The 17,243-nt window shown below is 39.7% G+C and overlaps 1 protein-coding gene across 2 annotated transcripts in view; it reads right to left on the reverse strand.

The window, feature by feature from the left end:
* Positions 1–17,243, reverse strand: part of WIPF3 (WAS/WASL interacting protein family member 3) — a 36,880-nt gene that overhangs the window by 7,156 nt on the left and 12,481 nt on the right. The window contains exons 2-4 of one of the 2 annotated variants that reach the window (XM_075745904.1): positions 15,856–15,985; positions 1,467–1,599; positions 709–837 (exon numbers count right to left, since the gene is read on the reverse strand). In XM_075745904.1, coding sequence (XP_075602019.1) covers positions 709–837; positions 1,467–1,599; positions 15,856–15,930 — 337 coding nt within the window. In that variant the 5' untranslated portion in view covers positions 15,931–15,985. Of the gene's footprint in view, positions 1–708; positions 838–1,466; positions 1,600–3,059; positions 3,197–15,855; positions 15,986–17,243 lie in introns of those variants that run through there. The other variant, XM_075745905.1, reaches the window with a different exon arrangement.

Raw genomic sequence — 17,243 nt, forward strand, 5'->3', positions numbered from 1 at the left:
GAGAGCCCAGTTCTGCCTCTCCCTGCAAATGCCTACTTTGCCCTGTGCTGCCTGAGCGGGCACCAGGGGCCCAACAGCACCAGAGGTCATTGCCGTGACACTAAAAGTCACCCTCATTGATGCTGGCACTTCTTGAGGTGAAAACATGTGGGGTTCCTACACACGCCTTCCTCCTGTCTTTGTGAAGCAACAATAACCTTCTTTTCTCAGGTCAATAAATTACCTTGCTGGATCAAAGCTGTACTTTATAAAACGCAGAGGGCAAAAATCTTAAATATGAATCTTTGAAGCAACACACAAGCCTGTAATACCGTAGAAATGCACGCTAACGGAGGGAAGGAAATACGACTTCTTTGCCACTTGTGCTGAAGTTGATAAGCTCAGGTTTCAATCTTCTAGTCGAGGCACAATTACAAGTTTTCATTACACCAATGTAAAAAGTTTCCATTAAAACTCTGTACAATCTATTCAATTTTTCCTACCCAATGTAGAGACAGATTATTTACATTTTAAGGAATAAGGCACCTGAGATCTAGAAAGATGATTCCAAGCACATTATTAATTGAGCTCTCAATGGTCACATGATGAACTAAGGGTTCAGAAAAAAAAAACCCCAATAAAAATCAGTCACTAAAGCTAACCTCAAAAGTACTTCGATCCCAAATTCTGTTCCCTCCAGTTATTCTTTCACACAAATGAAGCCCTTACCTGGCACATCCCTCTGGCCTGCTGGTCTGAGAACAGGAAAGCCACCTGCAAATAACCCTCCCAGAGGCTGCTGAGAGCCACTTTTATTGGTAGCTGGATTAACCCCATCTCTGTTAGCTCCTTTAGGTTCTGTTAAAAAAAAATAAAAAAAATCACAAAACCCCCAAGGTATGAAAGTCATTTCATCCTTGCCCTCAAACTGCTAAGACTTAGAACCAACAAACACAGCCAAGGCCAGACTTTTCCCTCTTTAGGCAGGCTCAGCGAGGGAAGTTACTGTCAATACCATTACTCTCCACTCTCTTGGAGCACAGCACCCTCTGGTGCTTTTTTAATTTCATGCCAATGATGACACCAGCAAGAAGTGTTAGACTACATTCAATTTATGCTTCCAGAATTTTTTGGCATTTTTTGTTCTTTTTATCTAGTAAAGAAAAACTCTTTTACCAGAGCCAACAATTCCTGCTTATTTTATTCAGAAACTCTCAAGGATTTCATCATTCACGATTTTTTTGGGGACAAGGAATGCCTGTTAAGGTGATATCCAGTTATAGACTCATGAAGTGTTAATAGTTGTTGATCTTAGAGCAGGATGCAAGTTTAGAGAGACTCCCCCCCCACATTCCAAAGCCATATGAAGACACAGACCTTTGCTGAAGTTCAAACCTGCCCTTCAGTTTGAAAACTGTCCGGCTGACCTCCGCAGCTGAGGCTTCAGCAAAGCTCACCCAGGGGCCTTAACTCAGTTAAGTACTTACTTTCAATCTGTGGTGCGCTGCGGTCATTGATTTGAGTCACTTTTCTTAGGCGAGTTCCCTGCTGGATATCGGCTAGGAGTGCATTTCGTGCTTTTTGGTCTTCCTTTCGCAATTTTGGTACTTCTGAACTTGCCTGTTGACAATAAGAACATTAGATGGGAGGTACAGACAAAAATACAGCCTTGGAGAGGACACATAAGCAAGCATGGGATAGAAGAGTTGAAAGAAACCATCCTTGGCAGCTGTCATTTCAAAGCCTTTGAGTCGAATCAACAAGCACAGCATTCAGTTGTACAGGAGGCAGGAAACCTGAAAGTTTAAATATAACACAAATCTAATAGTAGCTGTGCTAATACTGTTGAAAGAAAATTAGGGGACACGCTTAAATAAAACATGATCTCTTGCTTGGCCATTTATGGTCTCTCCCCCACAAGTCCAGCTCAGACTGCCCCTCTCATTAGCTCTTTTCACGCTATTTCCAATGCTTTACAACAAAGATTTTACATGCTGCCTTAGAAAAAACATCTTTCTTTTTTACCCACTTTGCCTTAGGAAAAAAGATGGCTAATTGCCTACTGCACTTATATTTGAATGTCATCATGAATTAATTTAGAGTGTCTCTCTGTATCGGAGATTTACACCAGTTTAAGTAGACTGTCTTCAGAACAATACAATTGTATTTTAGTAACTTTTCTAGCTTAACCAGGGTCCATAAATGTAAAGTCAGGTTGTAGTTTAAAGTTTTGTAATAAAACAAATTTTTTTTTTTTATTCTTTAGTCTTATACCATCAAGTTTCTTGTTATAAAAAAAAATAAAAATCAAATCTTTAAATTGGATGACTCACTTTCCTGAAGCAGACATAAATCACCAAAGCTGTTATTTCTAAATCTATCATGTGGTTAACAGAGTAGTCTAACAGAGGGGAATCTTCATGTCAGAGGAACAATGTGCTGCATGTTTCCACATCTACTGCAAATTCCCATAGGTTAGCTAACTGCCTAAAGAGAATGACTACCAAAGATGTTTCCATAGCCCTTAATTTTAGCATCATTGTCATAGTAAAGCAGAACAATACTGTCACACTTTAAAACAAAAAAAATATAACTTGGTAATAGCATTCTGAAAGCAAACCAGATGCTTGAAAATAGTTAACCAGCTGTTGAATTAAGAAAATATCTACCCTGTGAATCCTAAATGAAGAATTATACTGGTACGATATTACTTGTGGTTATTTTTGAACTTGCTAAAAAAAAATAAAAAGCAAGCTAGATTTGCCAAGCCCCACTAGATGGCCCTCCAGATCGCTGCTAGTGTCTGCTGCATTCCTGACACCTGATGTAAAAACTCAGAATTATAATCTTGTGACTGATACTGTAACCATATAGTATTTTTAAAAAATATTTTAAAAAAACGCACTTTGTTACATGGTTTCCTAATTTGAAACAGCACTGCCTGCCCTTGTGCTTTCAAGACGGCGAGTCCCACTGCCCGGTAAGCCACCCCAGAAAAGCTCTATGTGTAAGCAGCATTAGACCCTGTACCAGCCAGAAACTATTTCCACTCCCGTTTTCTATAAGCTGACAATACTCACTGTGAAAAATGGAAATACCATAACTAGAACAAGGGTGATTCCCCTTCTCACAAAAGCTTTTTACCGGTATCTTGAATTTCACGCCTCTCTACTCCCACTAATGACTGTGCTGTAGCAGGACAACCAGGATCTAGAGGGATCTGATCAAGACCTATGTTTAAAATTAGATCCAGCAGCTGTGGTTTTGTTTCCGGGTTCAAGTGTCCGTATATTATGCCAGCTGTCCGCTTCATCTCCCTGATCTACTTGTCTGAGCAGGTAGGCTACTGGAATACAAACTCTTGATATCCAAATAGCTATTAGGCTAAAATACTCCACTTGTGGCAACTTATATTTGCGAATGACCCATGACTTGATATCACTTTAACGTGGCTAAGATATTCATTTGTCACCATTTGTAGAGTAAAAAAGCAGGAACAGTATTCTGCAGGCCTGTAACACGGGGTAACAAGCTGCCTTTCTCTTACAACAGATGCCCTTACTTCAAGCACAACTCCATCCCATGCCCCAGCTGTTTCTTCTCCCTCCTCATGTACCTAAGAGATACAATCTTCCCTGCCCAGCCTGGTGGACTCGGGTGATTGATTAGCTGCTGAGTAGCTTGATACGGATTCTGTTTTTCCATTACAAAGTCAAGATGGTCTGGGGTGTAGCGTTGCCTGGTTGCACAGCGGTCAGAGCTCGTTCGGATTTCCTGTTTGCTGCCTGTGTTCCCAAGGCCGGTGACAATTCTTGTCAAGAATCATTTCACCAGGTAAGTATCTCACCCACTCATCTACTGCCATCCTGCGTTTGTAAATTCATGTTTTTATCATACTGCTGTTTGATACACAATCAGAAAGGAACCTTCCTTCCTTCGATTAAGAAATTAATCTGGGATTCACACTCATGCTATGCCTGCAATCCATAGCACAAGAACAGAAACTAAATGTGTAAGTTGTCTATCATGAGAAAAATAAAAAGAGGAGCTGTTATGGGTGTCAAATCTGCAATCCCGATCACATGCAATAGAAGCGTTTCAGCAGGAAGACAAATACATTTTGAGTCACAGAGGAAAAACAACTGCAAGACAAAAGGTGTAATTCTGAGGCTACTTTCTACCCCGCCATCTGCAGGGCAGCCTTGTTTATTTACAAAAAGAGAAACACCTCAATCTTTCAACAAAAATCAGAAGGGAAGCTGAAGAAGAATGCGAAGATCATTTGTTTTATCAGATGCCAGAGCAGCCTCAGGTAACACAGAGTGAAATTAAATTCCATACTTCATTTACATGAATTGGTAAAGGAACAGTAGGTTCTCATCACCTTAGTAACCATCAGGTTATTCTGCTACTATTTCTAACATAAAGAATGGCACATCCAATACGTACATGGAAATGGAACAGAACAAACCATACACATAAATAGCCTGAACATAAGAAAACTACTCCCTTTTCTTCTCGCCAAACTCCACTACTTTTGTCTTCAGTGTTCTACATCACATGCTCAGCTATGCCATTCAGTAAGGTATAGGATCAATGTTTGGGCTACCTGACAGGTCTCCAAAGTACCTGTAAACAGGAAAATACCATCGAATCACAGTATTTAGAGTGATGTTCCAGACTGTAAACCATCAATGATGGAAATAAACATTTCAAAATGTGCAGGTGATAGCTTAGACTGGCAGAGAAATGAATGAGGACAGCACGGTTATACAGACAGATCGAAATCACTGCAGCTTGAGGCCATTTGAAAAGAACAGCAAACTAAAATGTGCTCCTCCACTGCTGGGGAAAAAAAAATAAAAAGAAAAAAAAGAAAAAGAAAAAGAAAAAAAAAGGAAAAAAAAAAGAAAAAAAAAGGAAAAAAAAAAAGAAAAAAAGAAAAAAAAAGGAAAAAAAAAAAAGATGCACAACATACAAATATCAACTGTAAAAGCGAAAATGACTGGATGAAAAGTTCTGGCCGTACCTCTGAAATGAAAGCCTGCATCCAGAGTGCCACAACCCTGAACCTGGCAGCGGGCTCCAGCACTGAGCCTGCACGAGCAAGCGCGCCTGACCTTCTAGCACAATGCCATGGCCAGGAGGGATTGCATGCTCCTCTGATACATTTTATCCTTTCAGAAAAAAAATAATGTGAGCAAAAATGGAATTACGAGTTCAGGTCTGGTCTCTACATCTTTAAAATGATGTTGAAAAACTGGAGATGCACAGGAAAGAGCCAATGTGGTATTCAAAAAGCTGGAGGAATTAATGGAATTAAAAGTTCAGATTTCAGTAGCTCAGCCTGGTCCATCAGCCCTGAAGTCTGCCTGAGGGGTGGTCTGCCTGCACAGCACACAAATCTTTACAGGCAAGTGATGGTTGAGGACTCAGGGTCTGTTAATCCAGCAGAGGCAGGCATGTGGTGGATGAATGTAATTATTCACCAAATAATTACACCAATCCACCAATGATCAGAGCCAGACAAGCTCCGATTAGAAAGCAGCAAATCTGGAAGCAGCCAGAGCGATCGCTCCCTGCAGCAAAGGGCTGCGGACGGCAGATTATCGACTTCTTGGTTTTCAGATCAAGGCTGGATCCTCTCTGGCAGAAGCATTTTGTAAAGCACAAGTCACTGGGCCCCAGGCAGCGCTACTTGCTGACATGCAATACCCTGCAGTGGAGAGGTAGTAAGTGGTTCATAAGTTTCTTCCAGTTTTTAGTTCTGTGAATAATTTTGTTTAGCAGAACAACTTTGTTTACACTGTACATATGGACCATACAAGGTTCGGCCCTAAAAACATCACAATCTTACCTCCTTAAACTGGGTCGTATCAGACGAATTAAGGTCAGAGAGACATTTTAAAAGAAAATGGACTCTAATCTATGGCAATGAGCTCCATTTGTGGGCACGTTACTGCTGCGATACTTGCATCATCTTGGGAAAATCACTTTACGTCTTGCAAGACAGATGGGAGCATCGACCTACCCTCTGGGCTCCTATGATACTTAAAATATTTAAGAGGTATACGTGCTCAGATACTGAAATGATGCAAATGCAGAAGGCACCAGGCATTTGAAAAAGCTGACAGTAGTACTAGATATAGGGAAGCACTAATTATTATCTTTCAGAGTTTAAAGAGCACCTCTGCACACAGAAAAGGGGAAATCCTCTGGACTCCAGGCAGGTAGTTCAGGTCACAGTAGATGCATAAACTGTCCCATAAATGGGAAATATTTACTCTGATATTTAAATATGCTCTTTACTGAATTTGTAAAGTAATTCAGGATAGTGTAGCTCTTCGTAAACATGACAGTTGCAGCAAAAATGTACCTCCAGCCTTCTGGACAGTCCAGTAGCCAGTCAGTCATGGAACTTTGTTTCAGAATAAACCCATTAGCTGATGGGAAACGAGGATCCAGTACTCCAGCTCTACAATAGGTAGGAGCCATAAGTAAGATAAAATAAGTAGGAGCCGTAAGTAAGATAAAATCCAAAGGTACTACATTCTCTTTTATTTCAGAGAACTTATAGAATTGAGTATTTATACTCCTAACATTTAATGAATTCTATCATCACAGTAGATTCCCTTTCCTGCTCACTTTTTATAGGAAATATTGGAAATACAGCTGTGTAGAAAATTTATCTGAACTAGATAAAAAAAACCACTAAACCAAAAAAGAAGTCAAAATATATTTAGCTTATCCCTAACTATCTAATTGGTGAGACATATATCGATAAAATTAAAAATCAATCAATCATCAGACATGCAGTATGTTTTTTACAGGCAGAAAGAGAACTCTCTCTTTTGCTGACAATTGCATTTATTTCTGTAACCCGGCATCAATCACCCTTCCTCTCTCCTGTGCCCAATATTTTCCCCTAGACAAAAAAAAGGATTCAATGCAGAGATCAGATCAAGTACAGATACTGGCAGAAGGCATACGCAGTGTGTATTTTAGTAAAAGAAGAGTTTGCGGACACCCCTTAACAAACCTTTGCTTTCTTACTATTTTTCTCTGCCATGCTCAGCCAAATCTGCAGATTCGGGCTGAGGCAAGGGATCTTCACCACTGCAGCATACACCACCTCGGGTATGGCTTTTAAGAAAGGGGAAAGAAGCTGCAGCAGGATAAAGAAAGATGAACGGAAAGCACTAAGATAAGGGATGCTTGACCACAGACACACATTTGTGAAAACAAGAGTTCCTGGGCCAGTCCTGGCCTTCTCTGGCATCCAATCTGACACGATTCAGAGACCAAACTTAAACTAAGAAATGCAAAAGAAAGTCTACAAACATAGCAGTGGACAATTAAAACCAGCATGTAGAACAACAGACAGGGCGAAACCAGCAACAGCCGCGTAGGCAATGCAGTCAGTGACCTGACAGTGCCACGTCTGGCTGAAGAAACCATGGGCATCAATTCAAGGACCTGCAAAGCATCAAGGAAGAGCCTGAACAACTAGAAATACAACAACCCCCTCCCAAATATTATTCCTATATCAACAATAACTGGAATTCTGGTGTAGACAAATATGGATTGCTCAGGAAAGAGGACAATAAAGGTGAAGCTAGCTGTATGTGCGTCATGTCAGAGATGGGTAAGAATATCAAGAGGAAAACACAGCTTGTTTGGGGTTGGTAAATCATCTGAGGAAGGATGATGAGTGTTCTCACCGCCCATATGGCATAGCAAGGCTCTCCAAGTAGGAGAGCACGGAGGGAGAAGTGATGACTGGGTCCCCATCCAGCCATAAAGCTCCTGCTCCTCTGAGGGAAAGCCAGGCACAGGGTTGGTGCTCACAACAGTCTCAAAGGGCACTGACAAAGGAAGGGGCTGTAAGGGGCAACATCCTGCTAAAACACCCTTCTGGGAACACTGCTGATGCAAAAGAGTGGACTAAGAACAGGGGAGACCTGCTTGGGAGCAACTTACTCCATAACTTCCTTCCACTTAACCACAAGCTGCTGACCACAAGTGTTCCATAAGGAGATCCCTGTAAGCATCAGGACTAATGTATTTCAGTTAATTCAACTCTTAAGAGACTGTGTCCTTTTCAAAAACAGAACTGATATAGGAAAAAAAAAATATTGACAGTAAGATGCCAGAACATTCAAACAAAATTACAATGTTGCTATTTTTTATTAAAAGAATGAGGTTGTTTTGGAACAAGGTAGAATACAGAAGATGACCAGAAATCTCAGTGTAAGCTAGCCAGTATGTCTTCCTTGATGTAGAACAGGATTATAAAAGTCATCTATGCATTTGTAGCCCAACATGAAATCTGAAACGCCAAAGGAACTTCTTATCCCAAGATCAATCCACCTTTACTAGATTAGAATTATGCCAAGAATTCATGATTTTGTATTTGCAGCAGAAGCAGTTTGCCCAGCAGGCAAGAGCACTGCTTTTACAAAGAATTCTCAAACGGGCAGCTAAAGTCTCCCTCAGGAACGTGCCGAGAAATGCAATTGCAAAAAAGCCCAGGAGCTTATTAAAATAATAAAATAAACCCAGTTTCCAGCAAGTCACAAACAGAAGTACAATAGAGAAAAATATTGTCATCCTTCCTGCGTTTACTTTGAATATGCATCAGGTGTGGTTCCACTCATGCACTGTCAAATGCAAAATAAAATAATGAAAACAATCCCCCCTTCCAGCTTAAGGAAAAATCCAACAAGTCTCGACAACAAAGCACATGACTCCTTTTAAGTATTTTAAACTGTTCGCTTATAAAGAAGCTTGCGAGATCTGGTTCGTGCGAGTTTTGGTTCATCTATTCACAATAGAGCCCCGACCTCTGATTTAAAACTTTTTAATTATGGGAAGCCTCGCCACGGTGCAAGACTCCACCTGCACAGTCAATCGCAAGATGAGAGCCACTTCTTGTATTTCTGCTGTGTAGCATAGGATGAAACTAATTAATTCTTGGCACTTGGTCTACCTGGGTAAACACAGCAGTCTCTCAGCCTTCTAGCAAGCTGAGCTTCAAACGCTTCCCATGCGAGGGGTCACTCTCCAGCCAACATTTTTTTTGGAGGGAACTCACATGAGGGGACCTGCCAAATAGCTTCCTGGCAGCTAATGAAGTCATTGTTTCAAGAGAATGACAGGCCAGCGTTTCACGATTCCATCTATGCTCAGCTCAATAATGATTAACCGTGATCTCAGTCTCCATCACACAAAGTTCTGCAATCTGAACCTGCCGGGTTGAAAAGGTCATCGAGCAATGTGTGTACTTAGATAGGCTGGGTCTACACCAGCCTCACTCCTCAACTTCTAGCAAGGGAAGTACCATGTAAAAGTTGTTGCAGATCTCTTCCCGGTGTTTTAGCCACCGCCTAATCCTGGCATTAGTCCCAAATAATAAAGTGTTTCAGTGTTAGCAGAGACGATGCCTGCTCTGCACTAGCATCTACCTGCTTGCAGTGCACCAGCAGACACAATGGCAGGGAACAAAAGATAAAAAAATAGCATAGCAGGGGTTACTCTCTTCTACATCTACAATTCCAGTGCTAATTTCAAACACCACCAGTAATCAACACCATGGCACCCAATAAAACCCTCTTTATTTTACGTTAGCAACACTTCACCAGACAATGTAAAATCTTGTATACTTAAAGGTTCAATTGCTCCTGCTACAAATGGAGCAGTGGGCTTATTGACAAGGGTGTACTTTAAGTTTTCCAGCGTGGGTTGCTAAATTTCTGTACCTGAATGCAAAAATGCAACAGAATCAATATGATGATTTATACCTGCTGAGCCATTTAGCTTTTCTATGGGTATTTAACTTACTGACATCCACATTTTATACATAAATTCTTGCTGTTCTTTCACTAAAAAGAAAATATGCAGTAACAGAAGACACCAAAATGGAGGCAGTATAAAATCAAAACTACTCAAAAAGTGTTTCCCAGCAGTTCGGAAAGATCACAAGTCAGATACCAAAAATACCCTGAGACTGGCTTAAAAAAATAATTTTGAACTTTACCTTCTGATTTCTAAATTTTTGGGATTCAAATTCCCAAGATTTTCTCTGCATCAGTTAAAACAGAAGTAAAATTACTTACGTAAACCAGAAAACGTGAGGCCCTGGCATTGCAATGAAAATGTCAAACAGCACAAGGCTGCAAATACTGCCGTGGGACCCGGAGCCACTACCTGTGTTTATTCTGTCTACCATAGCAGGACCCCCAGAATGACAAGGGCAATAGTGATAATAAAAAATTCAACATGTGACAACCTACATATATCACAATTTAATCTTGTTCTAAGAACGCTAGGCCATTCGTCCTACCCAGTTACCGGTGTAGAAACTACTGATCGTTCTGAAATGTCTTTTAGCATCCATGCAAAATTACGGTCGGCCCAAGATAGGAGAATAGTGAGAAAGTAACATGGCAATGTCACCTTGCAAAGAAGTCCAACTCATGTATTGCTATAACTCTGGCTTCTCTTTTAATTAAAAGGCTACAAGTGTAATACTAATTGACAGATGGAATTTAATATGTAGCCAATGCGTACGCTACAGATGGGGTGCTGATTTTTCAGGGCAATGTTACCTTGTGATTAGAATGGTAAATTAACCTATTAGCTTCTCTGCAGGTAGACTGCCTCTAGTACCCGGGCTTCATCATTTACAGCTGGTACCTCTGTGACATGCTGCAATTTCCATTCAGACAAAACGTACACGACACTATGAAGAAACCTGCAAAACAGAACTCACCACCGAAATACATTGAAAGTGGTTACCTATGAGATCTCAAGTAAAGCATTCAAGAAAATTAGCACATATGAATGTGCAGTACATCCCCCTGTACCTGTCAGGATGAAACACATGGAGCAATGCCAACCTGCCAACCTAGTATTTATGTTTTCTTTACATCTTCTCCACCTTTCATGGCTCCCACTTACCCTGTGTTTGCTGACCACAAGAGCAGAAGACTACAGCAGCTACGCTTCAAGATGCCATAGCTATGCAATCCCACATTTTCCACTATCTGAAAACTAAGTCACATAAACCACACAAAGACACAGCATTTTTTCTGCATAATTGTCCCTCACTTCTTTATGAAAGCAGACTGGTGTGAGACGTCATACATTATTGAAACACTATAAACCAGTTTCCTTTATTTTTGCTGGAACAGAGCAGTCTCAAAAATTTCAGCTGCACTTTGCCCAGCCCTTAGCACAGTCTGTATGATGGCCTATCATCAAGAAGATTACCAAGCCTCCACTCTCTGGTATGTTTTACCCAGCAGTAATAAATATTATGATGTATATCTCCTGACCTAGGGACTTCATGACAAAGTACTACATATCGTCTTACTCACAGCTCACATAACATTTTAATAAACACATTCCTACATATTTTGTAGTTAGCACTATGCACGATTCCGTTCTTTCAGTGTTACACTTGCAGGTCTAGGGGTCCAAATGAAAACTTGAGAAATTACGTTAATTTTTACAATAAATAATCAGCAAGCATGCACATACATGTATGCATACACACACTTACATGTGCACATTCTCCTTCTCCTATTATATTTGGTAAGACCAAATCAAAACACCATAAATCATCATTATCTTCAGCCAAGCTGTTTTACATACGTTGTTTTTTCTCCTTCCAAAGAACAGTAGTGCTAAATGTCACAGGAGCAAAACCAACTCCCACACAACTTCAGATAAGCACTGTAGCTCTCTGCATTTCTTGGGAAGGTTGAAGGAAACAGCTCAACAAGGTTTGCACTCTGACAACTGCATGAAGGAGGAAAAAACCCACATTTCCCCAAGGAAAACTGTCAGCTGATGTTTTTCTTAGCCTTGGAAATCCTACCTCTGTGCAAATTATGCATTTATCACAGTGTTATACCATGAGGATTTGCTTTTCTGAGTTTTTAATTACAAGAGTAGAAAATAAGGTCAGAATAAAAAACTTGGTAAACACTGACATATGTTTATCTACAGCAGGAATTCTATTTCTTTTCTATTTTTATAACTAAATAAAAGTGAGGTAATCATTAAGATTAATCTACATGCCACTCTAGCATTCAGCAATATTGCAAATTTCACATTTCTCTCACCAAAGTAAGCATATTCCTTTCTTCTGCTCTCCTAGTTTTCAGTACACCATTAAAGCAAATGAACTCCTGGTGCTACTTGACTTTAATCATCTGATCCATTGTGATTTTGGGGGTTAATTTCTACACTAAGACTTTAATAATAACAATTCTAAAGAGAATCGAAGTATTTTCTTAAACTCCACAAACATATGAATCATTAAACAAACATCTTCTCTGAATAAGGCACAACCCAGCAGGGCTGCTACACATGCACACTTCCTTCAATATTAACATTTTAATAGGTGATGACTGATTATAACATTAGGAACTCAAATGTACAAAGGCAGCACAGCAGTGAGCAGCCTCCACTGCATGTAAAAAGTGAACATGTTTTATCAAAGGAAAATTCTCTCTTGATCTTCTCTTGGGAGATTAAGCAGAGAAAAATTTTTAATCAGTCTCAGTGGTGGTATCTACTTCTAGAAACACGACAACCAAAACTAACCGGAATGCCTCATATGCCAAACTAAAAGGCAAAAGGGATAAAAGAGATAGAGGGGGAACAAAAAGAAGTTTTTCAGGATCAGAAAACTTTTTTCAGGATCAGAAAACTTAAAAAAACAAAACAAAACAAAACAAACCCTGAAAAACCCACGCTATGTGATGCACATATGCCTATAAAATTGAAAGAGCTTTAGGACAGATGCCCTAACGCCTCTTTTTTAAGTTTCCTTTATTAGAGTGGAGGGGAAAAGGGAAAGAGAAAAGGCCTGAATTCTGTAAGCCAGTGCCAGAAAATGCGCTGGGGCACAGTTTTATTCTGCCTACTCATCCCTCTCATCTTTATCTATGACCCCAGAAGGCAGGCATTTGAAGACATGCTCAATTAATCCAATTAGCTATATTTACATTTTGACTCAGCCACCTACATCTGCTATTGCAGACACCCTACCATTCCCTCCTGAAAAATCCACTTGGTTTTCTTTTAAGTACACTCTAACAACCAGTAGCTTTTCAGCTGTTGGGCACAGGTAGCTCCTAGCATGTCTTAAATACCATCTCCACATCACTTTAGTATTGTCTTGCAACAACTTTTGTGAGCAGAATTCAGTATGAGTACTTACAGAGTATCTGCAAGTCCATAATCTTTGAAAACGGTAGGAAAGAACTTAACTTTTCTTCTGCCTAAAGAGGGAGTTAACAGTACAAAAAAGTCAAGTACCAACAGTGCTCAGGATTTCAGTGAAGTAAGGACTGCAAAGTCCTTTGGGATCATTGCTCATACTATTCACTAAGAAAATGTGCAGAAAAAAAGATAATGTGGTGACTACTTCTGCTAAAAATCTCTTAATAATGAAAGTGAGAGGAAAGCATGGCTATTATCCATATAATTGGAAAAACAAGATAACTTTATGGTACCTATGCAACGGCATCATGCAAAATGCCAGGATTCTAAAACCTCAACCTATGCACAGACATTCCTCTTTTAATGTAAATGAAGTTAAACTAGTGGCTCACCCGCATATCAATAGTGAAATTAAAACCTAACTTTTAATTGCTAACATGTAAATGTTACTCTGGTTTAATTATATCAGTATAATAAAAATCACAGTGCTGTTTACTTTGGAATGTTTCCAGGTGTTGGTCAAATAAAACGTATTTGTTTTGAAGGTTTTCCTTAAAGCTACATGCCTGTTAGAATTTTTTCTTCTTCCATCCTCCAACTGTAGACTTAGCAGCTGTAACAACAGCTGGGCAGTTTAGCAGCTGTAAAAGACAGATGCCAAGTTCCAGAAAATAGCTTCCCAGTAAAAGAAAATAGGGTCTTTAGTAAGTTTTCATGGATTTCCCCATCAGAAGATTTTACTCTGTGACTTAGCACCAACTGGAGAGCTGACTCTCATACTACGCTTTTGCTGAACTCACCAGATCCTCTCAAAGTTAGCCCTCTCTCATTCAGTTTTGACAAGAGAAAAATCCTTTTGCTGTTACAGAAAAAACAATGTTCTGCTTCATTATTTTACTAATTCTTTATGTTGGTTCACATGCTCTTTTTAGTGTCAACACTTATTAAAAGGAAGGCTTTAATATCAGACATTAATTAGAAATACGTTTAGTTTGTATCGTATCACCAAGGTAAAACTGACCCTAAATTCTGTATGTCTTACCTGCAGGAGATCACATTAGCAATAGAATGATCTAACTAAAATATGGAAATACAGTATAAGCCTTCTTGTATCAAAACCCTATCATAGTAGTGGGTTTAGTCATCAGAAAAGAAGGGGGAACAAAAAAACCTGATCTTGTTCATACTGGTCCTTAGGGGTCCTCTTAGCTTTCTCAAATCTTTTACAATTGGCATATGTTAGAGGAGGCTAAAAATGTCTCCAGATACTTACTGAGCTAAATGTATTAGGACAAGAACATTTGCAGCTTCCGTTGACTTTAATTGCAGTTTTGGGCATACAGTTGCTCACAAAATTCAGCCCACTTATTTCAGTATCTAACTATAGGTTGTGTACCAACCCAGAAGAACTGCTAACTGAAAGCTCTGCTCACAGTGCCCAAAGTTAAAATAGAACGATAAAAGGAATCAGGCACTGCTGATTTCATGTACTGTCTTTGTCTTCCTCTTCTTCATCTCCATAACTCATGGAGTTTTACAAAACAGTTTCCCTGCAAAGTAGCAGAGAGAAACATGTAAGGAACCTCCTCCTGGACGAAGATAATATAAGAACATTATAAAACAAAATCCACAGACCGTCACAGGAATAAAACAGGTAGAGATACCAGCGAATGCAAGGAAGAAATAAAGTTCTTAAAAAAATTTTAATATGTATTTAATTTGAAGTACACTTGAAGTACCATGTACTGTTTTTCTAGAGAGACTAACATACACTGCAAATAATTACAGCAGGAACAGAAAAATACATGAAAAAAGTCAAGAGAGATTTTGTCTTGAACACAACCACGTCAGATTGCTCTATTTCAAAAACAGTCTAAGAATTTCAATGCAGAAACAGACCATGAACAAATGATTGCAGAATACAAGAAATGACTTACACATGTTTTACCATAGGTACAGTAATTGATTGTGAAGGTATGAAAACATAAAACCCTGAAACTCCACTCAGAGCATCCTCCTTTTACTGCAAACATGCAGGCAGGGCACATGTTCTACTTCATGACACATAGAGTAATGATCTGCTACAAGTGCTAATTGTTCCTGCACATATATAAAAGCATATTGTGCTGTACCCCAGGAAGATGGCATGTGCTAGAAAGAGCAACACCTACAGCTCAACACTGTGAGTCTTAACAGAAGCTGTAAGAAAGAGAATGAAGAAATTAACACTTACCACCTGCACATTACCAATACAAAAATGAGCTCCCTGTAGCTGGAGAAGTATTCACAAACGTTAAATTCTCACCACGTGCACTCTAATGCAATTGTCTCCAAACATTCTGACCCCATACCCCTAGCTGTAAAAAAATTTTTGAGCATGCACCCCAATATAAATCTATTTATTTATTTATAAATTATACACATGCATGACTGATGTTTTACTATTTTCTTCCCGCACCCCAATAGATCACCTCATGCACCCCACTTGGGAGACCACAGTTCTAATGAGCAGAAGAACCAAGGCCAGCAAAACAAGCATCTGTCCCAGATATTTGCTATGAATATGCATACCAAAATTCTGGGGGCTCTGGAACTGCTACCGTAACCAAGCTTTTGCTAATAGAGATGAAAAGTCAATCTTACCAGAGGCGGTGGTGGAGGGGGCCCTCCAGAAGGTGGTGGAGGCGGTGGAGGAGGAGGTGGTGGCGGCACAGGCATCCGTTAAGATTTCTAGCTTCACGCAGTTATGAAAAATACAGCCAAAGTCTCTGTCCTTGAGGGGAAGAAGGGAGGAGAAAGAAAAGTGGGAAAAAGAAAAAGAAAAAAAAGATGAGGAATGTGTTTATACACTGTACGCTGAAGATCAGCCAAATTTCTAGCTCTCAGCAGACTGAAGACTTTTATACTGCGCTGCTTCCAAAACTACAGTACGAACAGCCTCATTATATTTTTCTGATGACAACACTCATCTAAAGAGCAAGCTCACGGATCTGGACAAGTGCCATGAATACCAAATGCATAGATGCCAGCCTATCCAGCTTTAACTATTATGCCTTGCCTTAATCTAGACCATAGCCCTGAAATGCAATTCTGCAGAGAACAAATCACAGTAAACCACATGTAGACACTCCTGCTGGGACAAAAACTCCGTTGACTTTAAGCCAGAGTTTTGCTGCTCCAAGAATAGAGTAAGGAACTTTGTAAGGTTCACTGGAATTGCTCCAATGTTATAAAAAAAAGGAAAAAAAAATCACGAAAAAAAAAAGACAGGATTGACCTCAACCTTCCCTTCTTTTTCAAAAGCAGGCACTCTGTTTACACTTTTCCGGCTGTCTGAAACCTTTTGGTCAAGTAATTTAAGAATCACCTGTGTAAGCAGGAGAAGTGAGACAGTTCAATCTCCTCTTCAGGAGAGAAGACAAGACAGAACTGAGACAAGTTATGATCTGTAAAGGAATACTTGGCTATTTTGTTAGAGGGGGATAGATTAGAAGAGGCAATGAAGTTAAAAGGTGCGGCCTCATCCACTTCCTAGCAAGTGTACGTGAACAATATCCAGATAATATCCAAGTATTTTCCTTCTGCTGTATCTTGTAAAATACTTTATGGGAGATCGATCATAAATTAACTATGCAGAGCCTCTGCAACATTTGTTTTCTCCCTTGAGAGACTGCTGTGCAAAGGACTAGTATATCAAAGCACTCTGGATCTGTAACAGAATTGGTTACAATCACTTCAATAATGGCTTAATGAAGCTTTCCAAGAAAGCCGGCATCGCAGCATCTCCACCATTCCACCCTCATTGTTGCCCTGTGCAAAAACCTATTATCAGAAGATATCTCTTTTCCTCAATTAAGTCATTCAAAAACACAGACATAAGGAGAATGAGTCTTCCCTGCTAATAATATGTTTCGGGTTAGTATCTTCCTACCCTGCAATACAGGCCTTTTGTCTTCATTAAGGATTTAGATTGGGAAATATGCTCTTAGTCAAATTAGAAAAAAAAAATACAACCCACGCTTCTGTGGCAG

Source organism: Balearica regulorum, chromosome 2 (genome assembly GCF_011004875.1).
Source record: "Balearica regulorum gibbericeps isolate bBalReg1 chromosome 2, bBalReg1.pri, whole genome shotgun sequence".
NCBI classification, from domain to species: domain Eukaryota; kingdom Metazoa; phylum Chordata; class Aves; order Gruiformes; family Gruidae; genus Balearica; species Balearica regulorum.